Below are 27,369 nucleotides of genomic sequence, written 5' to 3'. Positions count from 1 at the left end.
CTCAATCACAGCCTGTTAGAAATCCCTGAAACAATGCTTCAACGACTCAAAGGACTGACCTATCCCAGTTGCCAAGATGTTTCAAGAAATACTGACATCAAATACAATCTAAGGCAGAGTCTTGGAGAGCTCCAGCACAGGCGTGCTCTCCTGACTCGCTGCCTTTGCTCCCGCGTCCCTGCACCTGGAGCTCTACCCCTCTGCCGACCCCCTTGTACATGTGGAGGCTTCCCCAGGACCTCTCTGTCAGTGACCCTAGACGCTGGTACGGTTATTACCCCGCTGACGATGACGAGGCTGAGACAGAGACTCAGTAAGTCACCAAGGTCATCCAGCTGCTAAGAAGCAGTTTTCCCCAAGGAAGAGGAAAGGACACACATTCTTAGCAGCAGAGGTTCTAGTTCGAACCCTAGCATTGCCACTTAAATATGAGACACTGGCAACAACTTCGCCTTGCACTTCCCTCTCCTCTCCTATAAAAGCCAAACACAAGCAATCTCTTCGTGGGCCTGCCATGAGAACTGAGGGAATGATCCAAGTTCAATACCTCCAAGAGGTACAGGCACCTGGTACCTGTTACCAGTACTGTTCAAGTGTGGACGCTTGGTTCTGTTATTTCTTCACATGAACGGAAGGGAAGGAGCCAAGACTCAAGGACAAGAGAAACAGTTCTGTGCTAGAGAGCAGAGGGGGACACCTCCTCCTCACAGGGTGGCCCCCTCCTCGCTCCCCCAACCCCCGTGGGCTTTGCAGCCTGACCCCTGGTCCCTGCTTCACCTCTGCCTCGGAGCCCAGAGGCCGCATACCACTTCCACTCAGGAACTCAAGGCCTGGTTCAAGACAAACAGAAAATGCTAAACAACCTGGTACCTTGTCATGATTTTGGACCCCAATCTCTTTACGTCTTTTGCTCTTTGAGGCCGTGGGTATCTTGGGGGGCTCCTCTTCCTCTTCCACATCGGGCAGTGCCACTTCTTCAAAGCCATCAAACTGGGGAGGAGTATCACTCAGCACAGACCCTGGACAGGCCTACACGTGGCCTTCCTGCTCCCCAGCCCCACTGCAGCCTCGAGGCCTGTACCTCATACTCCTTCTCCTCAGTCCAATTGATCTCTTCAAAGTCACCCATCCGGCTGGCTGCTGGGCGCAGATGATCAAAGAAGACAGAGAATTCATCCTGCAAGTGATCGTGGCCCTTGAGAAGCTGCCACATCTGTGTCTTGAGCTGGGGAGAGTGATCAGAGGAAAGATGAGGTCTCCAGGGCCTCTCCAGGCTGCCATCCCAAACCAATCCCAGACCCTTCCATGGTCTGCTCTCCTAGTCAACTGAGGGATGCAAAGAAGCCTCTCTGACAGATAAGAAATTTGTCGACTTTCCCTCTCCGCTCATGTGCCTACACCGGAGGGGCACTGAGAATAGGTTTGATCCCTGATGAGGACACCCTCTGTACCCTGCCCTCCTAAGCTCCAGCTCAGGCAGGAACCCGAGCAGAGTGAGGAGCCAAGTCCCTCCCAGGCCCCATCAAGTCCTCCCCTGAACTACCCAACCTGGGCACTAATGGCCTTTCTGAGCTGGGAAGATCAGTCAGTCTCTGCTTTCAGGGCACAAGCACAACCCGTTCCAGGGGTTGATGCTTCAGGAAAGCCTCAAAAATCCTCGCCTTCTCCATCCCTTCCACCCCATAAGCAAGAGAACATGGGGTCAGTCAGGGGTGTGCCTAAGGCATTGGTGCCAACTGAAAGGCAGCAGGATGGGAAGCAGCACCTCTGTGATCTCCTGGGGCAGGCAGTCCGCACAGCTCTGGAGGACCTTGATGATCTTCTGGTGGTGTGAGGGGTTCTCTGCAAAGCAAATCTCCAGCTGCCGAAGAAACTTGCGACTCTTCTCAAAAGCCTGCTGCTCCTCAAACTACCGCAGTGGAAAGAAGGCAAGAGGGTCATGTGCACAGCTAGAGGAACCTGGAGGGCTCATGCACAGGAGACAAGGGTGTTGGGCTGGGAAGGAAGCTGACGGGGCTCAAGTTTATAACCATCAGACCATGTTTAGGACTCGGGCATCTATGCCCTCAGGCTGTAGGGACTACCAACCCATAACACCTAGGATGGGAACGACAGATTCCAGAGATGGGAGTATCTCATAGACTATGAAGTCAGACACTCCAAGCTTGTGGGACACTTCATAGTCAATAAAGAATGTTCACATGTATGCTGCTCCTCATGAGGAGAGAGCACCGCCAGGGTGTATGTCACCACCCCAGGACTGACCACATCACTGCCTCAAGACTAGCAAAATAATCCCCCCCTGCATTCCTGTGTCTGTCAATCATGACAAGAAACTCAGAACTATTGTGAGGTCTCCCTCACATGTAGACACTCTCTCAACGCTTCAAGTGTTACCATATATAGCGGCCATCCCAGACAACCACATAGAAAATAAAACTACCAAGCCCCACCCCTGACCCATTCCACCTGCAGCTCTCTACTCTTTCATCATGTATTTTTCTAGAAAGCATCACCACTCAAAAGCATGATACATGTTTTACTTGTCATATCTACTATATAATCCTTACATACATTTATATATTTTACTGTTTATCACCTGACTTTCCCCAAGAGGATGGAAGCTCCATGAAGGCAAGGATGTTGTACTTCTGTAATTACTGTATTCCTAGGACAGAGAATGCTACCTGACTCACACTAAGCACACAGTAAGTATCTGTGGGAATGAACACCTGCTCTACAACAGGGAGGAGCACAGGGCACAACATTTACCTACCGTCTTCACTGGCAACCAAAGGTACCACAGCCTTGTACATATAACGAAAAGGGAAGAGGAGGGGGTGGGAAGATCACTCCTTGAAAACAAGGGGGCTCTTATGACCCTGGGCTGGCACAGGGACAGACAGGGACAGCGATGGTCAATACTACTCTGTCCCATCTCCTGCCCCAGCAATGCCCCCAGGGTGCCATGTTCACGCATCCACTTACTAATCCACAGGCCAGAGCCTGCTCAGGCAACAGGAAAGCCGCGAAGTCCTTCAGCAGCTGAGGCCAGTCCTGGAGCAGGACCTGCAGGCTTTTGTAGAGATCCACAGCTGTCTGCCTCTGAGTACTGGACTCAAATTCATAGATGACCTGAAGGAAGTCCTCGTACTTCCCAGGGATGTGTTGCAGGGCTTCCCGTACCTACGCAGGAAGATGGCCTAGCATCAGTACTCCATCTGTGGGCCCCAACAAGAAAACAGCAGTACTAACCGAGAAGGAGTCACCATGCAGAGCTCCAAGAATCATCCTTCAGGGGCTACTCCTCTGGCAGCTCCTACAGTCCATTCACGGAAGACACAGAGCAATGAGCAAGGCACAGCTCCGTTTCCAGTGGTGGGCATCTGAAAAGCCTTGATTCTCCAGGGACCAGGGCCCTCCCCACAAAACCAAGCAAAACCAACCAAGCTTTTCTATAGCTCACAGCCCTAAACTAACCTCTCCATCCTGACTTCACCACACTTGAAGCAGACAAGGAGTGCTCTGTACATATAGCTCCACATGGTATCACGAGGGTAAACAATGCGTACATTAGGAATATTAGCAAAATGTCAGCAGATAAGAAAAAGGTATGACTATCACGGCAGATAGCCCACCTGGATGGAGAGGAACAGAGGAACCAGATGGTTCCATTCAAAAGAATAAGGCAGTGGCCCAAGACAACTGCCTAGCAAGGATGGGGTCACGTCTCTGAAGACCAAGGTGGTTCCCTGAGGTCCACTCTGGCCAGTGCACCAACATTCTCTCTTCTTAAGCTGAGGGCTTGGGAAAGGCCCTCATTAGCTAACCCACTGATGTCACCCCTCTCACTGACGATGGTGGAGTCCCAGTTTCCCACTTTCTGAACAATGGAGGGGTAATGCTCAGGGATTAACAAGCCGCGTACGGCTAAGCCTGTGTCCTGGAAGCACTCTCACGCAGATCTGATGGTAATTCCAGGAAGCAAAGGCAGAGGCCGAAGCTGCACAGCCCGAAAATCATACTTTGTTTTAAAAACTGGTCCCTGGAAGGAGAAGCAGCAGCATTTGGACTGACGGGCAGCAGGAGGAAGCAGCACCTGCCTACCCTGGTCAGATAAGCCTGAGCAAAGGCCAAATCCTTCTGCTCCCTGAGTGGGTCCCGCTCGAGAATGTCCTCGTCATATAACAGCAGCAGCTTGGATGTGTCCTTGCTGGCACGGGCCCGACTTCCCCGCTTGCCACGCGCTCGCTGACTGCCCCGGCCCTTCCCAGCAGCTCTGCCACTCTCTCCTGGGAAAACATGGGAAAAAGATTGTGGCTCTTGCCCCATAACCCCACTCCTCCCGCCTGCAACACACACCCACCCCACCAAAATACCACTCGTTGTCTCAGACTGCCTTACAAGAAAGGCTAGTGGGAACATGATACAAAGGCACGACTGCGTGTCAGGCCAGCCTGTGCAGAGCTGGCATAGCCACATTCCCCGGGACAGTAAGGGGCTCTCTGCTACCGCGTACGGAAAAAGGGGGTCTTGAGAGTGAGTCTGGTCTTATGCTGGGCTCTCAAGGGACTAGGCTGTGGTGAGAACAGTGAAAAAACGTAGCTCTTAGCCTCCCGAGTGACGGATGGAGGAGCAGCATACACACTTGAACAAACCTATACAAACCTAGCAGCTGCTAAGAGTTGTATCTGCAACCTCTGAGCATGCTTCTCTGAAAAGGCTCCAGACAAACATGCTCGGGGGAGGTCCAGAGGATGGCCTCTAATAACTCACACGTGGTTTTCAACGAGCCACTTGGCACAACATATGGAAAGGGGGCCAGCTGGGCCCCGGCCCTCACATCAGGCTTGCCACTCACCTGGCGGGGTACTGCTGGCCTCGGCTTCTGGAGCGGTCCTGGGCGAGGCGAAGGGGGCTGGCGGCTTCTCAGTGGGATCCCCAATGGCTTCATCTGCCATTTCGTCCTCCTTCTGCAGGCTTTCCATTCCCTCTGCCTCTTCTTCCTCTTCTTCCTCAGGCTCAGAGTTCTCTTCCTGAGAATTCTCCTCCTCAGACTCGCCCTCCTGGCCTGCACGCCTCTCAGAGGCCAACCAGGTCAGCTTCTCCATGGTTTCCTGCAAAGCCCAGGAGAGTGTCCCCAGGGTAGCACTGGCTCGCCGAGGCCACAGGTGCGGCCACCAGGGCCCAACATGGAGTCGAGACACAGGGAGAGCCGGACTGGCGGCCCAGTAGCAGGTAGGGGTTGGGAGATGCCTTTTGAAAGGTCACCTTCTACCCTGAAGATGGGTTCCTTGGCCCACATAGGATCTATGTGTTCAGGAATTTAAACTGTGCACGGTGATGCAATCTAACCTTTAAATGACTGAGTCAGACATAACACCTCAGTAAAAGCTTACCTGCTACCTCTTCTCACCTCAACCTCCCATCAAACTATGTCCCACAAACATACTCAGAAGCTAAACACACATGACAGGAGGACTATATGAGGCAAAGCGTGAGCAGCTTGCCATAGCGTTTGAGAAGGTTGGCAGCGCTCACCTGGAGCTCCGGGACAGACAGCACGGACTCCTCAGAGGCGGATGACAGCTCCTCCTCCTCATCTGCGGTAAGGTCATCAAAGTCCTCCTCCTCCTCCTCCTCCGGGCCAGCTGGGGTCTCCACCACCTGGCCGTCAGTGCTGCCACAAGCCTCAGACTGCCCTAGGGGGCTGCCGCATGTTACCTCATGGTCAGCACAGGAGGAAGCCATCTCCAGAGACCCTTTGCTCATGTCCCCTGAGTCTCCCTCATCCCGAGGCTCCCGGGCAGCTGAAGAAGCTCCAGCTGGCTCACTCCTCTCTTCCTCCTGCTGGACAGCCGGCTGTCCCCTCCGCTCCCTAGGACTGCTCAGCTCCTCACCTGGGAAGCCAGCATCCAAGCCCACAGCACATTCCTCTCTGATGTCCTCACAGCCGTCCTGCCCCGGGGACCCACTGGCATCATCCTCCCCAGGGTCCTTAGGTTCCATCTTGACCATTTCCTCCACGTCCCCCGGGGGCAGCGGTTGCAGAGCCTGCCTCTCGTCCTCTGCCTTCACAAGAGTCCAGCCACAGGCACTGTTCTCTGGTAGCTCTTCCTGGCACACACAATCTGCTGCCAGTGGCCCTGGGCTGTGCTCCTCTTTGGGGAAGACAGGAGCACAGAGAGGAGAGAATTCCTGGGGCTCTAATTTGGGTTCTAGGCCTTGAAAGGCATTTTTCCCTTCAGCCAGAGGGCCACCAATGTCTGCATTCACTTGGGCCTTATCTTCAGGGGTGGATGGGACAGGAAGACTCACGGAGTTGCTGGAAACAATGAATGGTGGGAGAGAGGAGGCCACAAGGGGCTGGTTCAACGGGCAGGGGAAGGACGTAGGGTTAACCAAGAGGGTGGTGATGGGAATGGTCTGAGAACTTGGGGCCACAGCTGCGTTGACAGGCTGGATCACATTGCAGCCACTGCCAAAGCTCACGACCTTGACTGTGGTGGCGGGTACGGTGAAGATGACGGGAACTGGGTGGATGAGGGAGGTTGGCTCCAGACAGAGGGAGGCCTTGGCCCCCTTCCTCTTTGAGGCTCTCGGCTTTACACATGGCCTTCGAAACTTAGAGGGTGCAAGTGAGGGCAGCATTACCTTGGGCACAGGGGCAGGGGTGAGCAGAGGCTGGGGCTCAGACAGAGGGAAGCTGGTCCTGGCCTCGTGGGGCGTGGGAGGTAGTGTTGCTGGAGACTCAAAACCATCCCCCGCAGGGGCCCCCAGGGGAGGGACACCTGGCACCGTCTGTAGGACAGTGGCTGGCTGGATCATGGGAGGAATCCGGACCACCATCTTGCTAGGGGGCGCTTCTGACTGGGCTGACCTTGTGGGAGCTTTCCCAGAGGTGGAGGAGCTGGGCTGGAGAGAGGGGCTGGGTCTAATTAGCAGGGGCTTCAGGACTGCCGGCCGCTTCTGTCTCCAGGCCTTCCTGGAAAAACAGTTGGCAACTGGCTTCAGTTTCAGGACCACACCCTTGGGCAACAGCAGTGGATACGGAGTGTCACTCCCCAATTCCGAGCGGCCTTTCCCCAGGCAGGGCTCTGAGCTGACCTCAGCGGCTCCAGTCACATTTCCTACCCCTCTGGCGCCGCCAGCTATGCGCCAAAGTTCCTCCTGGATGGATGGCAGACTGGCCTATTGAGAATAAGAACACACTGATCCAGCACATGTCAGCATCTGGCAGAAAGAACAAGGCTTCCTGGGTTTTTAGGGACCTTTCTAGGACAGTCTCAAAAAAATCTTTTCAAGAAGGATTTTTCTGCAGGATATCAAATTTCACCAAGACTACATTCCAATTATACACTCTAGAAACTCTTGTCTGAGTTTCCTTTAGGAAACTATCATTTTACTATTTTTTCTTTTCAAAGGCTACAGAGTCACCTGGGGGGAGGGCAAAGCAGGAGAGGAGGGGTGAATGAGGCAGCTCTCCTGAGACCCTGTCCTACAACTACATAGTGTAGGCAGAAAACAGTCCTTGACATCTCTGGCAGGGTTTCAGGGACATTCTGTGGCCTACACATGTCAAGGAGGAAGCCTGTACCTGTAACCAGAACGGAAGCCGGTGTTCTTCCCTCTCCACAGGTGGTTTCCACTGATGTGGTTGGATCTCTTCACAGCATTTCATCAGGACAGGCAGCTGCTTGGTCTTCTTATAAAACTGAGCAGGAAGAAATGACACACAATTCACATTCCCTCCAGAAACACTGCCCTCTGTCAGGCTGGGGAGTGAAGTGTGTAGAGATTTGAGACACCTCCCATACATACAAATACATGCTTAATGCTCTACATTTCAAATTATACTTAAAAAAAAACAAAAACAAATTACATTAATCTCAATTATTTTTTTCAAGATTACTTATTTATTTATTTGAGAGAGAAAGAGAGAGAATGAGCACGAGCAGGGGGTAGGGCAGAGGGAGGAGCAGACTCCTCACTAAGCAGGGAGCCCAATGCAGGACTTGATCCCAGAACCCTGGGACCATGACATGAGCCGAAGGCAGATGCTTTACTGAGGGAGCCACCCAGGAGCCCCAATCTCTAAATTCTTTTTTTTTTTTTTTAAACAAACCTCCAAGGGCTTATTTTTTTAAGATTTTATTTATTTATTTATGAGAGACACAGAGAGAGAAACAGAGACATAGGCAGAGGGAGAAGCAGGCTCCCTGTGGGGAGCCCAATGTGGAATTTGATCCCAGGATTCTGGGATCACAACCTAAGCAAAAGGCAGACATGCTCAACCACTGAGCCACCCAGGTGCCCCCAACCTCTAAATTCTTTTTTTTTTTTTTAAGATTTTATTTATTTATTCATGAGAGACACAGAGAGAGGCAGAGACACAGGCAGAGGGAGAAGCAGGCTCCATACAGGGAGCCTGATGTGGGACTCGATCCCGGGACTCCAGGATCACGCCTTCAGCCGAAGGCAGGCACTAAACCACTGAGCCATTCAGGGATCCCCCAACCTCTAAATTCTAATGAAGATTTTGCAACACTCCATATCATCAGACATGGTTTCACAAAGAAAAGGAAGCAGATGGTCAGAGTGATTCTACGTCAACAAATCTGCTCCCACTCAAAAGCAGCCACCATCACACCTTAACCCTCATCCAGGACTCACAGAAGTTTCCTAGTAAGGAAGTAATGGTGCAAAGGACATCACAGGGGAAGGGAAAAAGAGAAGGGAGATTGACACAATTCTGTTTTAAGAGTAAATTAACAGGAATCTAAACAGTGACAAGCATTCATCCAATCCACATTTGCTAAGCACCCGTTAGAGGCCGAGTAGACAAATAAAAGAAGACATTCCTGTTCCCAAGGAGCTTACAGACAAGGAGAAAGAGTCAAAAATGATATTCTCTGTACAAAAGTACAAAGATGCACATAAAAATGATAAAACTTGAACAATAAAAACATCTCTGGAGCAGCTGCAACTACAGATGACTCTTGACGGCACAGAGTTTGAGGAGGCAGGCAGGGGCAGAGCACACTTCTTGTTCTGAAACATGAGCATGTTTAAGGAACCACAAAGAGACTGGTCTGGCTACAACAAAGGAATGTGAAGAGACTTCTGGAGACAAGTCGGAGGCAAGGCAGGCTGGGCCTTTGTTGCCACATCGGCAGTGTGAACTCTACCCCGAAGTATTATCTAGAGGTGGCCACAGCAGCAACGTGAAGGAGCCAGAATTAGAGATACCAGTTAGAAAAGCAGGCCACAAATCCAGGCATAACAAAGGACAGCAGTAAGGCCACCGCATTAGCTGGGTAAAATGGAGGGTGTGGGACAGACCCACCTATGGCAGTGCTCAAGTTGTGAGACTAATGGTACCAGCCGGACAACGATGTCCCCCAGACACAGATGACAGCAGGGTAAGCTGGGGGAGGGGGGTGTGCTGGTAAGGGCGGCTGGTGGCAACAACTGGAAGGTGCAGAGGAAAACAGTTCAGACTGAGGAGTCAATGAGTCAACCCGGGTAAGAATGTCTGCCAACAATTGGCTACACAAAGCTGGCACTCGGGAGAAAAAGCCAGACCAAAGACACAGATGTGAAGACCACAAGGAGACAGAAAGAACATGCCAACACGCATGAATGTGGAAGAACCCACATGCTGCAAGTCTCCTGTGGAACACAGACATGCGGGTAGAGCAGGGCAAGGGGAACTCGTGCAGGAGCCACTGAGCTGGGAGCAGGAGATGGGAGTCAAGGACAGCACCAGCCGGACAATTACACAGGATAACAGCAGGAAAGCAGCCACTGGATTGCCAAGGGGGAAATAATTTGAGATCTCGGCAGGGATATATCCATGCTTTCAGAGATTAAAGAGTTAACTTATCGTTAAAAACAGATTAAACACATCCATTTGGCTTTGTTCCCTCTTAAAACCCCATGAAAACAGAAGGGAATTGTTTTAAGGTAAAAGCCTATAAGGAAAGAGAATGAAAGAAAAGGTAAAAGCAGTAAAAATTTCAAAACTAAAAATCAGATGGATGAGTGGAGACACACAGGGGAATGAAGAAAGCCAAATATCACATGGGGAGAAGTTAAGGACCAATATGACAATGTCGGAGACTGGCCACAGGGTGAGAGAGCAGAAACCTCTGGAGGTGGCGGTACAGCTAGAAGTGGAAATAGGAAAAGATGAGGACAGGCAGAAGCCGTTGAAGAGACACTGAGGCCCCTATCCTACCCTGTCGGCTGTAGCGGGGGAGGAGCTGGCCTAAGGCTGCTAGGCGACCTGTGTGATGGGTCACAGGAGACAAGCCCAGCCTTTGTCCTCTCCTGCTTCCCACACTCCCCCTGCCGTTTGCAATCAAAGAATAATCAACAGATATAAAAGAGCTATTGGAAATTAAAAATATAACTGGAGGGGTCCCTGGGGGGCTCAGTCAGTGAAGCATCTGCCTTCAGCTCAGGTCATGATCTCAGGGTCCTGGGAGCGAGTGCCAAATCAGGCTCCCTGTTCAGCGGGGAGTCTGCCTCTCCCTCTCCCTCTGCTGTGCTCTGTGTCAAATAAATAAATAAGTAAGTAAGTAAGTAAGTAAGTAAGTAAGTAAGTAAGTAAGTAAATAAATAAATAAATAAATAAATAAATAAATAAAATCTTTTTTAAAAATCTATGTATCTATCTCTGGAGAAATGAAGAGCTAACTCAGCAGAAAGGCAGAAGAAGCTAAAGTAACAGACGAGAAGACAGAACAAAAGATCAAGTGTTGGGAAAAGAGAAAATCACTGGGAGGCCTAGAGGTACCAACGGGGAGAGCACGTGGGGATGGGGGGTGCCGCCCAGGGCAGAGCATGGGGGGGTACTACCCAGGAGAGATGCCCAGTCTCTGCAAAATCAATGACACTGGACCCATGCTGAGGCATCCACAGTACCATAAAATCCCAAAACACTGGAGAAAAGGAAAAATCCTATATGCTGCTGGCACCACAGGAAGCACAGGCGTCACACAGGTTCAAGAGGCAAAATGGCATCAAATCTCTAAAGCGATAGCACAGCAACTAGAAGAAACTGGAACAAGGCCCTTAAAGCTTTCTTTTTTTTTTTTTTTTTTTAATTTTTTTATTTATTTATGATAGTCACAGAGAGAGAGAGGTGCAGAGACACAGGCAGAGGGAGAAGCAGGCTCCATGCACCGGGAGCCCGACGTGGGATTCGATCCCGGGTCTTCAGGATCGCGCCCTGGGCCAAAGGCAGGCGCCAAACCGCTGCGCCACCCAGGGATCCCCCCCTTAAAGCTTTCTAACACAAATGATTTCCAACCTCCCAATCCAGGCCCACTGAAAGTGGAAAGTAGAAAAAGGATATATTTTTAAACTTTTTAAAAAACTTTTTGTTTTAAATAAAGAGATTCCTAAGTTGCAAAAAGACAGAAAGGTCTTCCCCTCCTGTGGTATGACCTTGTGTCACATAGTAACAATGGTCACACACACGCAAACTAGCTTGCGGCATCTGGTGGAATCCACGCACTGTGAATACTGTGACTATGGCCAGTTTCAATCTAAATGCCTGTTTCTCAAGCCCTCCCCCAGAATGCCATGAGGATGTGCTCCACTAAAATAAGAAGGTAAAAGCAAGAAAGGTGCGGGTTCGGGGACTAGGAGGATGCACACATGTAAGAGGCAAAACTAGCCCCCCAAGATGACAGGGGAGAAAATCCCCAAGAAGCTGTTCATGCAGAAAGCCACGAGAGTAACATGTTTAGAGGGAGTACCATCAGAGGAGTTGGGGCAAGGCATCCTCAGGATGTTGAAAATGACAGAATATCGACATTGCTGACCAGAGATTCCATATACCGTGGTAAACTCCAGTGTCGAACAGGGACACACCTCACAAGACCAAGCCCCACCCCACCCACCCCCAAATGCAATTATCAACTCCACAAAACAGCATATGGGCAGAAAAGGCAAAGAAATCATGCTAGGCCACAGAGCTCAGCTGTGAGGGCAAAGACAAGCATGTCCCATGCTTACACTGTGAGCCCTGAACCCGATCTCTCCAAAACCATGACCCCGTGGGAGAATCAGGGGACAGAAGACACCTGTGATGATGGGAAAGCCTCTGTCACCATGTTACGCTTTAAAAAATGAGGCTTCAGGGATGCCTGGGTGGCTCAGCAGTTTGGGAAGCTGCCTTTGGCTCAAGTCGTGATCCCGGGATCTGGTATTGAGTCTTGCATCGGGCTCCTGGAAGGAGCCTGCTTCTCCCTCTGCCTGTGTCTCTACCTCTCTCTCTCTCTCTCTCTCTCTCTTTGTGTGTGTCTTTCATGAATAAATAAATAAATCTTTAAAATAATAATAATAATAATAATAATAATAATAATAATAAATGAGGCTTCGATCCAAAGCACCAAGGGGGGCAATAACAAGCAAGCCTCCCAGATACAGCCACAGACACGCCACTCCTCAAAAACCTAGTGGGAAACAGGGAGAAAAGTATTTTCATAATAAACCTCATGGAACTATCTGACTCTTTAAATCACTTAAACTCTTTACCTTTTATAAAGTATATACGTTTACCTTTGACAGACATACCTACAGGAAACAAGTAAAGAAAAAGATACAGGGATGCCTGGGTGGCTCAGTGGTTGAGTATCTGCCTTTGACTCAGGGCATGATTCCAGAGTTCCAAGATCAAGTCCCACATCAGGCTCCCTGCATGGAACCTGCTTCTCCTCCCTCTCCCCATGTCTCTGCCTCTCTCTCTGTGTCTCTCATGAATAAACTCTTAAAAAAAAAAAAAAAAAAAGAGGACACAGCGGATTATTGTCTACTCTTCCAGAAGGCCAGCAGAAAAGAGAATGGGTGGCTCGAGAGAAAATCCCACTTTCAGAGCTGGGATAATTCTGGGGCACCTCAGAGGCTTGGTGGGCTAAGTGTCTGCCTTCAGCTCAGGTCCTGAGCCCCATGTTGGGGAGTCTGCTTCTCCCTGCCCCTGCCCCCCATACATGTTCTCTAGCTCTCTCTCAAATACATAAATAAATAATTTTTAAAAAAGAGTTGGAATAATTTTATTTTTAGGAGAAATACCTGTAGCAAACCAAGAAGATGATACTATAGAAGAAAATAAGGGTCAATGTCCCTGGAAAGGCCATAGAGGGCCCAATCTAACTAGGGTGGGAGGAGCTGCGGCCCCTCTGCTGAGGTTGAGACCAATGAGGCCAAACATGCAGGAAGCACTTACTTTGATGATGTTGTCAGGTGCTCTGTTCATGTTGAGGTTCTTGATCCTCACTGTCAGTTGGTGGGCAGTCTTGCAGGTTAGGAGATACTTGCTGATCAGCAGCTTAGGAAACTTGGTCCCTTCAAAGTGCTTTAGCCCTAAAGCCAACAAACTGAGAAAGGGGTCATGACCTAAATCTCACCTCATTCTGTTCTACAGAACATTCTCTCTCCAGAGGAGCACACTGTGTACGACCGACCCACTCTTGCACACCTCATTCCTGTGCAAGCCAATGGCTGCCCAGCAGAGAACTGCAGGTGTGAATTGAGAGCTAGAAAGCACAACAACAAAGACACCACCAGGAGTTCCCACTCAAGTGGGAAGAGGAAAACTGGGTTTGAATCACTAATAAATGTCAGATCATGATGTGCTTCACACTAACGATACAAACAAAATTCAAATATGGAATGAGTAATGTGCACTGTGTGAGACGTATTAAATCAGAACCAACACCACCTCCCAACATAACCGTGCAAGTGTGGTTACCTACACAACTGCTGATGGCTGGGGGCCAACACACATCAAGAACCATGAAAATGTTCACGACCTTTACCAAATAATCTCACGCTTGGGAATTTACCCAAAGGGATAAACTCAAAAGACTTTCCTGCTCTATGCACAAAGATGCTTGTTGAAGCCCTACTAACAGCAGCAAAAAAAGAGAGGAGAAAAAATGAAACAGGCAGATAAAAGGGCTGCCCTATGGCTGCGGAACATCACCTGAGAAGACAAAACAGAAACAACGGGAAGGATCAAGTTCCAGCAGAAGCACAGAAAAACAATTTCAAGGTGTTAAGTCAAAAAAATAAAAAATATATATTTATATGAATAATCATTGGAGGCACTGGACTGGCTCAGTGGGTAGAGTGTATGACTCTTGATCGCAGGGTCATGAGTTTGAGCCACATGTTAGACACAGAGCTTACCCCCCCCAAAAAAAAAAAGAAAGAAAGAAAGAAAGAAAAGGAAGGGAAAGGGGATCCCTGGGTGGCTCAGCTGTTTAGCACCTGCCTTTGACCCAGGGCATGGTCCTGGAGTCCTGGGATTAAGTCCTACATCAGGCTCCCTTCGTGGAGCCTGCTTCTCCCTCTGCCTGTGTCTCTGTCTCTGCCTCTCTCTCTCTATCTCTCTCTCCCTCTGCCTGTGTCTCTGCCTCTCTCTCTCTCTGTCTCTCATGAACAAATAAAATCTTTTTAAAATAAAAGGAAAGAAGTCATTATCATGGGTAGTTAAGATTATGGATAAAAATTATTTTCCTGGGGATCCCTGGGTGGCTCAGCGATTTAGCACCTGCCATTGGCTCAGGTCCTGATCCTGGAGTCCCTGGGTCGAGTCCCACATTGGGCTCCCTGCATGGAGCCTGCTTCTCCCTCTGCCTGTGTCTCTGCCTCTCTGTCTGTGTCTCTCATGAATAAATAAATAAAATCTAAAAAAAAAATTTTTTTTTAATTATTTTCCTTTCAAAAATTTTGTCTAACAGTACCATGAGATTGGTTTCTACAACAAATAAAAACAAAAAAACAAGTTAAATTGTTTAAAAAAAAAAAAACATTGTTCTGCCAAAACAGCACCATCTGGCACTACTGGAGCAGACACACACCACAGAGCTGTGCCCAGCAATATGGCTTTGCTTCTGATCATGTGTCCATGTCCGGTGACAGGTGCCTTGTTTCCCCTAAGTGCCTCAAGAAAAAGAACTAAGTCTTTTCCTCAGGGCACTTGGTGCCTTTGCTCCCCCACAGTAAACCCTTACTTGTCCTCAGCCTTGGTGAAGAAAATCTTATCCTGGGGGTTCTTCGCCTTCAGAGAACACACTGGAAGTAGCTCTGGATACATGAAAACCTTGCTGGTGGCCAGGATCCAAGCCACTTGCTTTGGCAAACAGGGAAATTCATCTGCTGTGAGGAAAACTTTCTGTGGTAAATGAAATTCTAGAACAAAAGAGAGCTTCTGAATGCACATCTGCATTTAGGTAGAGCTGCCCCTACCTGGAGGTGTCCCCCAGCCCCTTCCCCGAGAAGATCCTAGCATCTTCCTCAGGCCAGCACATGGGTATGTACAAGGAGGTCCATTCGGCGCCACTGAACACACCGGCCCTGGCACTCCCTCTGGCCTCGGTGGAGTGCCCAGCACCTCAGCGGTGCACACTCCTGCCTCCTGCCAGCAATTCTGTCCCTCAGACTGTTAACTCCCACCCCCCTTCAGTCCTTCAAAGGGAACCTTCAACAATGCTTGTTTTCTTCTAGGATAAGATGCCAACTTCCTTCATCTCCCTCACAAATCTGGGATCCCTTATTTTATTTATTTGATTCTAACTTAACTTTCATTAAGTCCTCCCCAGATTCCTCCTGGAGTTGGGAACAAAAACCGTAAAAGGAACAAGACAACTCAGTCTCACTCATTTCTGCCTTGCTGCCTACGCCTCTCAATTCCAGGCACGTCTGCCTTTCTAGACATGGAAAGCTCGACTATATCCATAGTTCTTCCATAAATGGTATTTTTATATCTCCCGAAGAAAAACACAGGACACTGTGTCATTTATTACCATGGCAAGATGTTAAGTTTTCATTACCATCACAAGCTAAGAAAGTTGTTTGAGATCAGTGTCTAAGACATAAGGCACTTAAACTCAACTATATTCAATTTAATGGTTAGAATCAGGGATTTAAAAAAGAAATCCAAAGACAAACGCACATCCAGTGCAAACCACAACTCCTCTGCTAAACCAGGAAACTAATCAGAAGCAATTATTCAGTTTAAGGGAACAGCAAATGTTTTCTCAAAAAGTACTAAAAAAATGTAAGGTAGAAACCAAACCTGCACCAAACCTGCACAAGTCTTTAAAACACTGAACATGGCAAATGTACAATATCTCTAATTTGTGCCTAGTTCCCAAATCAACATTTCATTCAAAGTGGAGACCCAACTGCAACCATTAAGGGAAATAAAAGTATCTTAATGAGGCAGAGTAAAACCCTAAGCACGGGCCAACTTAAAACCACTTGACTTTTACCTTCAGCAGATCCCTTGGACCTCTCTCCTGGCACTTCCCACCCTCACATCTAGCTCTCTGCCCCCGCAGCGCCCTGTCTGGCGGCCAAGCCCTCATGGACGCCGAAACACTACCACGTCCTCAGAAGGAAGGCATGGGGTAAGACCCCCACCTCTCCATGCAAGGAAAAAGCAGAAGCAGGCGTGTGTCCCCTACCTGTCTTCTTGACGGTTTTACGAGGACTCCAGTCAATGACGCTGATGTGCGTGTTGAAGTCTTCGACGAGCTGCATCGCCCCCAGTAGGTTGCAAGGCTGGAACAAGGTCTGAAAGCCGGGGCTGGACTGATGATGGAGCGCCACAGAGCTCTGAGCGAAGGTGCCCAGCTCCTTCTGGGGAGACAGAGCACAAAGGGGACCTCAGCCCCAGACACTAAATACCAGCAGCCCCCACTTGCCTCTGAGGGAGAATCTGTCCTTCCTGCTAGAGGACAGAAACAGGTAACAATCATCAGAAAGTCCTTCATGGGCAGCCCGGGTGGCTTAGCGGTTTAGCGCCTGCCTTCGGTCCAGGGTATGGTCCTGGAGACCCGGGATCAAGTCCCATGTCAGGCTCCCTGCATGGAGCCTGCTTCTCCCTCTGCCTGTGTCTCTGCCTCTCTCTCTGTGTCTCTCATGAATAAACAAATGAAAGGTCTTTGAGGAAAAAAAAAAAGTCCCTCGTAATTAACATTATTCCATTAAGACTACTGTCTTGTTAACTCCTCAGATATTCAAGGATTGTGTTTATGAAACACTCATCTGCTCTTGCTTTATTCTTCAGCTTTTCAGATGGATGGTCTAGCTCCCCAGCTAGAATTAAGGTTTTGGAAAGTGAGAATTAAAATTTCTTGTCTTTTGGTTTCTTTGAATAACACTAGAAAATTTCAAAATTGAAAGCCCTTCCTCCAAAATACTTAAAAACTTCATAACCAAAATTAATTTTATACGTAAAATACTAACAGCCTACTGAATGGATAATGAATTCAATAAAAAGAATAGAAGTATCAAAAACCTAAGAAATCAGGGTAGACGTAGAGGAGGAAGAGGAGGGGTGCCTAGGGGGATCAGTTGGTGAAGCATCTGCCTTTGGCTCACGTCATAAACTCAGGGTCCTAGGATGGAGCCCTGTATCGGCTCCCTGCTCAGTGGGGAGTCTGCTTCTCTCTCTCTTGCTCTGCCTCTCCTCCCTGCTTGTGTGCTCTAATAAATAAAATCTTTAAAAAAAAAAAAAAAAAAAAAGGATGAGGAAGAGGACCAATAAAAAAGTCAGAGGAATAGACTTAAGGAAACTGGATACACTTTTTGGTCTTGTACAGGGTCAGAGGCTGTTCTCTCAGCAAATGTAGGAAGCCATAGGAATAGCTGCCAGAACACACAGTAGAGAAATGTGGATGGTGCTGGGTGACCATCTAGGTAAAGTGACCCCCCCCCAAGCTAATAGATACCAAAGTTTATAGAGTGAATGATACTTGGAAGCTTACAAGAAATATCCTGGTGGTACTGGCCTCTGAACTGAGGTTAGGGTTGGAGGAGGCAAGAAGGTGAATTTGCGTCAAGAGCTGAACGTGCTGGGGAGGGAAAGAAAATAACACGGTGACAGGTTACGACGTTGTCATTTCCCAGAAGACCTTACCAAGATGTCTGCAACGTTACCACACATTTTGCTTTCCAGAGAGACTATGAGATTGGCACTATATCTTGGTGTGAATTTCTCAGATCTGTTCCCCTTAAGCAAAAAGACAGAATTAGAGGAAGTTCAACATCAAACCAGAGGGACTGAATTTAGAACTCCAGCAAGTGAGGCCGTTACATTCAGAACACATCACAGAAAAAAAAAAAAGAAAAAAAAAAAAAGAAAAAAAAAAAAAAAAAAAGAACACATCACAGAGGACTCTGCAATCTGTAACTTTGGAATATGAGGGTCATACATGCATTTGCATTCCTGCCTGAACCATAAGGATACCAACGTGATGCCCTTTCAAGGTCCTAAGTGATGTGAAGATCTCATGGTCCTATGACTTCAGTGGGCATCAAGATGCCTGTTTCTGATGTTTAGAGAACTGCTAGCTTCTGGTGTCCGTGTCAGGCTCAGGCCCAACCAGCACCGATGTTGCCAGGAGGAGACTCACCTGCTGCATCTGCTGCTGGAGGCGTCCCCTCTGTGCTGGGTCTAGAGTCAGCGTCTGATGGACTTTCTCACTCTGGGGCTTCACCTTCTCGACCTCCTGCTGTTGTCTGCCCGAAGACTTCTTCATCTTCAGTTGCTCGAGCTGTTCCTTCACTGTGCGGTGTTGCTCATTCAGCAAGTTGGCCAGTGGTTCCTCAAACCTATCCCAGGAGGGAAAGGAGTGTATGTGAGCATTTCCCTAGGCTTACAACACACTCAGCTCCTCCTAACAGTGGGCTGAGAGTCTGAATATTTCCACCTTCTATGAACCCCCCACACCCCATTTTTGTCAAATTAAACAAAACTCTAGGGGCAGAGAAATGTCTGGATAACAACAAAGCAGTCAAAGAGCCAACAAGAAGAACTCACCATCCTGGAGTCCTACTGACCCCCACATTAACCTGGAACATGTTCCCAACAGTCACACAGAATCTTCTCTATGTCCAGCATTTGTCCCCTAATGGACCCATGACCCCAGCCTCAGGTCCAGCTTCTGCCCTCCTGCCACTCCAATCCACTTAGGCTGCCCTGCCTTCCTGTCCTAAAAACTCAAAGACTTGGTGTGAAGCAGGAATAGGATACACTAGACCACAGGATAGCTGGGAAGGGCAGTGAGAAACTGTTTCAAGTGTTACCCCATTCCCACTATGAATACATAATCTTGTAACCCTCGCATGCCTCCTCTCACTTCTCTAACCCACCTGCCCACCCTTGTGTCCAGAGAGAGCCCAGCCAGGGCTGAAGTAAGCATCTACATACCCAGCTCGCAGGCTAGTTCTGGGATAGAGTGGGACACTCAAGGAGCTCAGCATGAGCTGATGGCTTATGCAATCAGGATGGGGCCACCTCAAGTAGGTACAACCAGCAGGATAACCTATTTCATGAAATCCTCTATACTGTAACAATAGTTAAATGATAACCTTTCTACAGCCTCCAGAGATAAAGATTCTATGTCCTTTTAACAGTATTTACTGCGAGTGTGGGCAACCACATGGTAAAAACCTAAAGACACGGACAGTCCTCTGTATAAGATTTACTGAGAACGGAAAACTCTTCATTATCTGTGTTCCTAGCAGAGCAACACAGGAACAGAAAAACAGACAAAGCAGAAGTAGCTTGCCCCTGGTTTTATGAAGTTTTATTTACTTGGTTGATAAGAGGGACACAGATGGCTCACTTTCCCCCATGATATCTTATTTAGTAAGAAACTAAACCAAGTTTGCATTTCCAGCTGCATGGGAAGCAGCAGCAGCCCAAGCAGATCAAGTGGGCAAGCGCCAGAGGCAGCTGATGCTAAACCAGGACTTTAAAGTAGTACTATAAATCCCAAATTCAAAGACTTCAGACTTCATTGACAGAGTTGATTAGTGGAACCAAAGTATGTTTATAGATCAAAGTAAGTGGGTCAAATAAAGATTCAGAAATCTTGAAAGTGTTTCCCCCAAAAAAAGTAAATACATGAGGTGACAGAGTATTAACTAACTCAATGGCGGGACCCTTTCACGATGTATACTTGCATCAAGTCACCATATAACACACTTTTGATATCTCACAACTTTGTCAATTATATCTCAAAAAAGCTTAAACAAAATAGAAAAAAGGTGAGGTTGAATCCTGAAATTCTATCGTTGTTACATTATGGTATTTATTATAATGGAATATGAACGATATTCCCAGCTTTTACGCAATGTTTGGAATACCTCATCTTTTCTACTTAATTGCATGTTCCTGGAAGGCCAGACTTTCAGGTGGCTCCCAAGCTCTCCAGTTCAGTCAGGCTATGAAAATACAGGACTAATGGAGGCTGTGGGTCTCTCAGCTTTGCTCTGCTCCACCCACAGCACCAAGCACACCCTGACTACTAGCTAGCCCATCACCTGACCATGTATGCTGCTATGCAGAATAGATAACAGTTCATTAAATTATACACACTTACCACACAAATAAGGAAAGAATTAAAGACCCCTCTTTCTGGGTGGAGCAACAAGTGCCAACTTTGTGAGAAGAGGGCGGTATTTCTATTTCAGACTACAGGGCATTACTGCAGATGTTTCATGGTCTGCTCAATTACTGCTAAGGGGACTAATAAACTTTTGTTAACATTGACTAGATGGTTAATGGCCAACAAAGAAAACAAAAGGGACATACAGGTTATTATGATAGGGGCTGTTTCTGTGGCTGGTCACAGAGTCCTCATGCCTCTCCAGCACCACTCACCTGGAGAAGCTGCTATGGATGCCAGCTACTGTTTTCTCTCCCTTCCCAAACAGACGCAGCCTGGTCTGTCGCTGCACTGCCCCACAACGAGGAGACTTATTCACAGGAGACCTATCAGCCCCACAGGGCTACGTATCCCTCCATCAGTAACAGCAAGTAGTCAGTGATGGGCCACTGTGAACAGAAGTGTCTGGACACACACTTTTATCCCATTCTGCATCTCAACGTCTTTGTCTAGCCTACCGTAGGGCTTGAGGGGTGTTGAAGCTAGGCCGGGGCTCAGCCACACGCTCCTCCTCCTCTGGGCCATCATCTTCCACGTTGGAGAGTCCCATCTCATCTTGGAACTGAGGGCACAAGGGAAGGAAGGTGTTCCTGGGGAAGGAGCGTGTGGAAGTGACCCCGCAGGGAGAAGGGAAAGCAAAGACTTCAGTCTACAGGCCGCTAGTACTGCTGGCGCACAGAAAGAGCTCCCTGACGACCTTTCTCACTTCGGGGTGCCTGCAGTCCTGCATATGGCTGACGATTATCCCAGGAACAAAGTCTCTCAATCAGCCACTTGCAATGGTAAAGACAGAGCACAGATAAGGATCAGAAATATTTTTCAAGAGACAAGTTTATGAGAAAGATAACTATATGTGCCCAGAATAATCCAAAAACTAATTTGCAATCTTTACGGATGCATGGAATGATGGTTGGGGAGGCCATCCAAAGTTTGAAAGGAAATTTTACTAAGAATAACCTACAAATGGACAATCAAAGTATATTAGTGAGCAAAATTCTCCTCCCACCACATTCACTCCCGAGGGGACTGAAAGGTAAAGTGGCATGGCCAAACCAGCCTTGTGGAGGGAAGGGCTTAGGACCCAAGGACAGAGCATGCTGGAGAATCCACCACCACCATCCCGAGCTCCCACTCCAGCAACCTTACTCACAGTTTCAAACAGCTCTTCCATCAGTTCATTCACCTCCTTCTCTGAAAAGAAGTGAAACAGTGTTGTTGGCACAGGTTAGTCTCATGTTCCAATAGGAGGGAATTCCAAAGAGACACTGTGTCTTGCTTTCAGCAAGACATTTGACAAAACTCCCATATCTGTCATTTGTTTGTTCAAACACATTTACTGACTCCCAGCTGTGCTTCAAGCCCTGTTCTAGATGCTAGGGGGCACATGACAGAAATAAGTCTCACAGAGCCCATGGGTGGCTCAGTCAAGCATCAGACTCTTAATTTCAGCTCAGGTCATGATCTCAGGGTTGTGAGACCGAGCCCTGCATTGTACTCCACAATGGCATGGAATCTACTTGAGATTCTCTCTTTCCCTCTCCCTTTGGTCCTCTGCCTTCTTCCCTTCAGCAGAATCCCCACCATCCCCATCTCTACGGGGAAAAAAAAAAAAAAAGAACAGTCTCACTCTCAAGAAGCTAAAGTTCCAATGGGAAGACATGTGGAAATGTGAGCAATTTCACAATAAGGGAAATTCACAGTTTGCTGACCTAGTCTACTGAACGGAACCACGAGAAAAGTCTCCAGGACCCTGTCTTTGGACTCGAACCGTAAAGCAATTCCATCAATGACCCAGAAGACTAAAAAGACACACTTACCAAGTCTGTAAATCATATAAAGTTGAAAGGGATTGCTAGACCAACTGATGACATTCAAAATTCCATGTTTTCTTAAAATTAATTGGATGAAACTTAATGGGACAAATTTAAAGTCTTACCCTTAGGATTCTTAAAAATCAGTTTCTTAAGTGCACAAAAATGTAAAATGGCTCCAAAAAATCTGAACAAGATCTGAATATTCCGGGCAGCCCACGTGGCTCAGCAGTTTAGCACTGCCTTCAGCCCAGGGCGTGATCCTGGAGAACCAGGATCGAGTCTCACATCAGACTCTCTGCATGGAGCCTACTTCTCCCTCTGCCACTGTCGCTGCTTCTCTGTGTGTCTCTCATGAATAAATAAAATCTTAAAAAAAAAAAAGAAAAAGAAAAAAGATCTGAATATTCCAGCTGACCTCAAGTTCAGTATGACACAGCTACTCCAAAACAGCCAGGTATCCAGGAAAGCTAGCCTCTCATGGAATTAGTGCAGTTACAGACCACATCTAGAGGACCTAGACGTATCTGTGATCTTTCCTGCCAAAACCCTTCTTATGAGGGCATTATTTTTTTTTTAATTTTATTTATTTATGATAGTCACATAGAGAGAGAGAGAGAGAGAGGCAGAGACATAGGCAGAGGGAGAAGCAGGCTCCATGCACCGGGAGCCTGACGTGGGATTCGATCCGGGGTTTCCAGGATCGCGCCCTGGGCCAAAGGCAGGCGCCAAACCGCTGCGCCACCCAGGGATCCCTTATGAGGGCATTATAAAGCTAAAATCAAGGGATGCCTGGGTGGCTCAGTGGTTGAGCATCTGCCTTTGGTTCAGGGTATGATTCCGGGTCTAGGGATCGAGTCCCACATCGGGCTCCTATGGGGAGCCTACTTCTCCATCTGCCTATGTCTCTGCCTCTCTCTCTCTGTCTCTCATGAATAAATAAAATCTATGGGAAAAAAAGCTAAAATCAAAATGCTGGTCAATATGTGGAGCAAATGAAAGCATAACAAGAAGGTAAAATGGAAATCCACTTAGGAAAAAGGGTTGGCAATTTTTTTTTTTTTTTAAGATTTTTTTATTCATGAGACACACAGAGGGAGAGGCAGAGACACAGGCAGAGAAGCAGACTCCATGCAGGGAGCCCAATGTGGGCCTCGATCCTCAGACCCAGGATCACTACCTGAGCCGAAGGCAGATGCTCAACCACTGAGCTACGCAGGCGTCCCAGTCTGGATAGCTGACCCAAGAAAAATGAAACATTTGTCTGGGAGAGGTTTGCACAAGTTGAGAGCAGCTTCATTTAAGATAGCCAAAATTTTAGACAAACTCAGGTGTCCATCATTATCTGGGAATATATTTTAAAAAGATGAAAAAACTGGTAAAGTCATACAATGGAATCCTATTCAGCAATGAAAGGGGAAAAAGTAGTGACACATGCAATACAGATGCATCTCAAAAACTTGATGCTGAAAGAAGCTTTACACAAGAGAGCACACCTTATATAATTTCTTTTACATGAAATGCTAAAACAGGCAAATCTAATGTTATAGAAAAAAAACGGGGCAGCCCCAGTGGCTCAGTGGTTTAGCGCCGCCTTCAGTCCGGGGCCTGATCCTGGAGACCCAGGATCGGATCCCACGTCGGGCACCCTGCATGGAGCCTGCTTCTTCTCCCTCTGCCTGTCTCTGCCTGCCTCTCTCTCTCTCTCTGTGTGTGTGTGTGTGTGTGTGTGTGTGTGTGTGTCTCATGAATAAATAAATAAAAATCTTTAAAACAAAAAAAGAAAAAAAGAAAGAAAAAAACAAAACAACGGTTGCCTCAGGGAGGATGGTGGGGAAAACGATCTGGAAGAAACCTAAGAGAGCTTTGTTGGGTGACAGTTCCCTTTTCCCATAGGGGTTTGGTCACACAGGTGTCAGGAAGTCAAAAGTCACTGAATGGTACACTGAAGACTTGTGTAATACACTGTGAACACATTTACCTAAAAAAGAAACTAGATAAATACTGAGCCCAAATGAATGATATGCATGCTGAAATGTTTAGGAGTGAAGTATGCTGGTTATCTACAACCCACTCTGAAATGCATGAGGAAAACCCACGTGGATTCACAGATGGGACACAGATGGACAGAGATTCACAGCTGCAGAATAAAGCAAATACATTAAAAGTCAATTACAGAAACTAGGTGGTAGATATATGGGTGTTCAATGTACAATTTTTTCAACTTTTCTATGTATTTTAGAGGTTTCATAAGAAATTGTAATGGGGGAAGCCCGGGTGGCTCAGCGGTTTAGCACCTGCCTTCAGCCCAGGGCATGATCCTGGAGACCCGGGATCGAGTCCCACATCGGGCTCCCTGCATGGAGCCTGCTTCTCCCTCTGCCTGTGTCTCTGCCTCTCTCTCTCTCTCTCTCTCTCTGTCTCTTATGAATAAATAAATAAAATCTTAAAAAAAGAAAAAAAGAAATTGTAATGGGACTTCTTACAAAATAAGAAAATAAAGGCCAGGTGCACCTGGATGTCTCAGTCGGTTAGGTGAACAGCTCTTGATCTCAGCTCAGGTCTTAATCTCAGGCTTGTGAGTTCAAGCCTCACATTGGGTTCCATGCTGAGCGTGAAGCCTACCTAAAAATATATTTTTTTAAAATATATTTTTTAATAAAAAAAATAAATGCCAGAATCCAGGAGAGTGGCTTCGGTAGTGAAACATCTGGGAAGCACCGCATTTTGAGAACTGCAGAAACTTGGTATGTTTGGCACAACAGAGAAAAAAATTAGGAAAAGGAACATCTTTTACTATGCACACTCAGAAGTAAAATACATTATCTAGCAACAAAGGGCAAACAGGAATAGATCAGGTACACTTAGATTCAGTAAGGAAAATGTTAGTTGAGGGGATACTGAAGATAGAGACAAGCTGCCTTCAGAACTGATGAGCCCCCAACTCTGGAGGTTGCCCAGGCACAGACTAAAAGGCCACGTGAGAGAAGTTATAAACAAATTCTCAAGTGGGAGGAAAACCACCACAGGAACCAACCAAACTCTACAACTCTATGTTTTTTTTTTGTTTTTAAAGATTTTATTTATTTATGAGAGGCACAGAGAGAGAGGCAGAGACATGGGCAGAGGGAGAAGCAGGCTCCCTGAGGGGAGCCCAATGTGGGACTTGATCCTGGGATCTCAGGATCACACCTTGAGCTGAAGGCAGACACTCAAGCACTGAGCCACCCAGGTGCCACGCGACTCCACGTTTTGATTTTTTAAGTTTTTGTCATCCATGTAAGGATAAGCTCTCTCATAGCGTTTGTAACATGATAATATCAGACGCAAGAGGACAAGGGGAAGGAACAAAACTGGAATTCCACCCCAGTTTTTTTTTTAAATTTATTTATTCATGAGAGACACACAGAGAGAGATAGAGACACAATCAGAGGGAGAAGCAGGTTCCCTGCAGGGAGCCTGATGTGGGACTCGATCCCGAGACTAGGATCATGCCATGAGCTGAAGGCAGACACTCAACCACTGAGCCACTCAGGCTTCCCTCCATCCCAGTTTTGTTTTTTTTTTTTTAAGATTTTATTTATTCATTCATGAGAGACACAGAGAGAGAGAGAGAGGCAGAGACACAGGCAGAGGGAGAAGCAGGCTCCATGCAGGGAGCTCGACGTGGGACTCAATCCCTGGACCCCAGGATCACGCCCCGGGGTGAAGGCAGGTGCTAAACCGCTGAGCCACCCAGGGATTCCCTCCATCCCAGTTTTAATGTACGATCACAGAACCCTATGACAAGAAAGGATGGCTCGTCATTAGGGCATCCCAGAGAAGTCCACTATTTGATTGGCAAAATCCTGGCTTGAGGACTGAGAACAGCACAAACTCCCGGAGAAGTTCACGGGCTAGGGGAGAAGACGGATAGGACCTGAGCAACCACAAGAGAGGCAGTCACTAAAAAACACATGAACTGTGGTAGAATGTGAAGCAAGAAATTTGCTAACTGGGGAGGATCTTCCTGAGAAGTGATCTGTAAAGTGAAGAAAATGACTGACAAAAAAGAAAGGCAAGTGTACACCAGGCTAAGAGCCAAGCAGAAATGAGATCTACTTCGCTGATCCGGCAGAGATGTCTCATTACCAACATACATGGATTAGATGCTTCTTCAAAGAACCTTCTCCTGGTTTCTGATACTAGACTTTCTTGGTTTTCCTCCTACTTTTCTAGACCTTCCTTCACAGTTTTCTCAAAGCCTTTTCGTCCTACACTCTGATTCCTTTTAACAGTTACTCTAAACTTAATTGTCCTAATATAGCAAGTAAGGGAATATCTTCATAAAGGAAATGGCATCCTAATGCCAAAAACAAGATGAAAAAGGAAATGAAGCAACAAACTAGAATATAAGTCTTAAAGGATCATGTTTACATAATTCTCTCTGCACAGAAAACAACACTATTTAAATTATAATAATTGTGTTTGAATGCTTGTAAAGCTTTCTCCATAACCTGATCAAGAGCTAACATCTCACTTACACCATGTTGTGCATGCTATTCCAAGTCAGGGTCACGTACACACTGCATAAAAATCAATACTTTCTGACATACATGTTTTCTATCATTGGCAACATAACCAGTGAAGTAACTTTTTAAACAAATGACTCAAGCCAAGTCATTGAACTGTTTTCCATGCTTCCAATCTTGTTCTCTTTACCCATCATATTAATATATTAAATTGGTGTTAAATCAATTTTGTATTTCTAAAATCCACATCAGTGCCAATGGATTTTCGTCCTGAAACTCTGAGCTCTCTTTTTTGACACATCAAAACTCAAATTCAAGGTTCTCCAGGATTGGAACACTGCTTATGTTTTCTATACCACTCACTTACACCTCCATACCAAACTACTTACCATTTTCCAAATGCATTAGTGTTCTTTCACAAGTCCATGGTTTGTGGGTAGTCTTCTACCTATTTCCAATATCCATCCATCCCGATTCACCCACAATTTCTTTCTTTTTTAAAGATTTTATTTTTAAGTAAGCTCTACACTCAACGTGGGGCTCAAACCCACAGCCCCAAGGTCAGGAGTC

General features: G+C 47.2%; 1 protein-coding gene across 7 annotated transcripts in view; it reads right to left on the bottom strand.

Annotated features, from left to right (window-relative positions):
* The window catches only part of LOC490422 (GON-4-like protein), a 75,313-nt gene that overhangs the window by 3,476 nt on the left and 44,468 nt on the right, over nt 1–27,369 (bottom strand). For 4 of the 7 annotated variants that reach the window (XM_038543074.1, XM_038543072.1, XM_038543076.1 and 1 more), the window contains 15 exons: nt 21,628–21,668; nt 20,936–21,039; nt 18,438–18,636; nt 17,790–17,876; nt 16,485–16,659; nt 15,030–15,174; nt 13,238–13,388; nt 7,598–7,714; nt 5,542–7,191; nt 4,862–5,117; nt 4,108–4,292; nt 2,989–3,186; nt 1,766–1,909; nt 1,082–1,225; nt 871–990 (listed from right to left, as the gene is read on the bottom strand). In XM_038543074.1, coding sequence (XP_038399002.1) covers nt 871–990; nt 1,082–1,225; nt 1,766–1,909; nt 2,989–3,186; nt 4,108–4,292; nt 4,862–5,117; nt 5,542–7,191; nt 7,598–7,714; nt 13,238–13,388; nt 15,030–15,174; nt 16,485–16,659; nt 17,790–17,876; nt 18,438–18,636; nt 20,936–21,039; nt 21,628–21,668 — 3,716 coding nt within the window. Of the gene's footprint in view, nt 1–870; nt 991–1,081; nt 1,226–1,765; nt 1,910–2,988; nt 3,187–3,255; nt 3,320–4,107; nt 4,293–4,861; nt 5,118–5,541; nt 7,212–7,597; nt 7,715–13,237; nt 13,389–15,029; nt 15,175–16,484; nt 16,660–17,789; nt 17,877–18,437; nt 18,637–20,935; nt 21,040–21,627; nt 21,669–27,369 lie in introns of those variants that run through there. The other 3 variants (XM_038543075.1, XM_038543077.1, XM_038543078.1) reach the window with 3 other exon arrangements.

The sequence above is a fragment of the Canis lupus genome, chromosome 7, assembly GCF_011100685.1.
Source record: "Canis lupus familiaris isolate Mischka breed German Shepherd chromosome 7, alternate assembly UU_Cfam_GSD_1.0, whole genome shotgun sequence".
NCBI classification, from domain to species: domain Eukaryota; kingdom Metazoa; phylum Chordata; class Mammalia; order Carnivora; family Canidae; genus Canis; species Canis lupus.
Note: the sequence above shows the minus strand (reverse complement) of the source record. Positions and strands in the feature narration are given on the sequence as shown.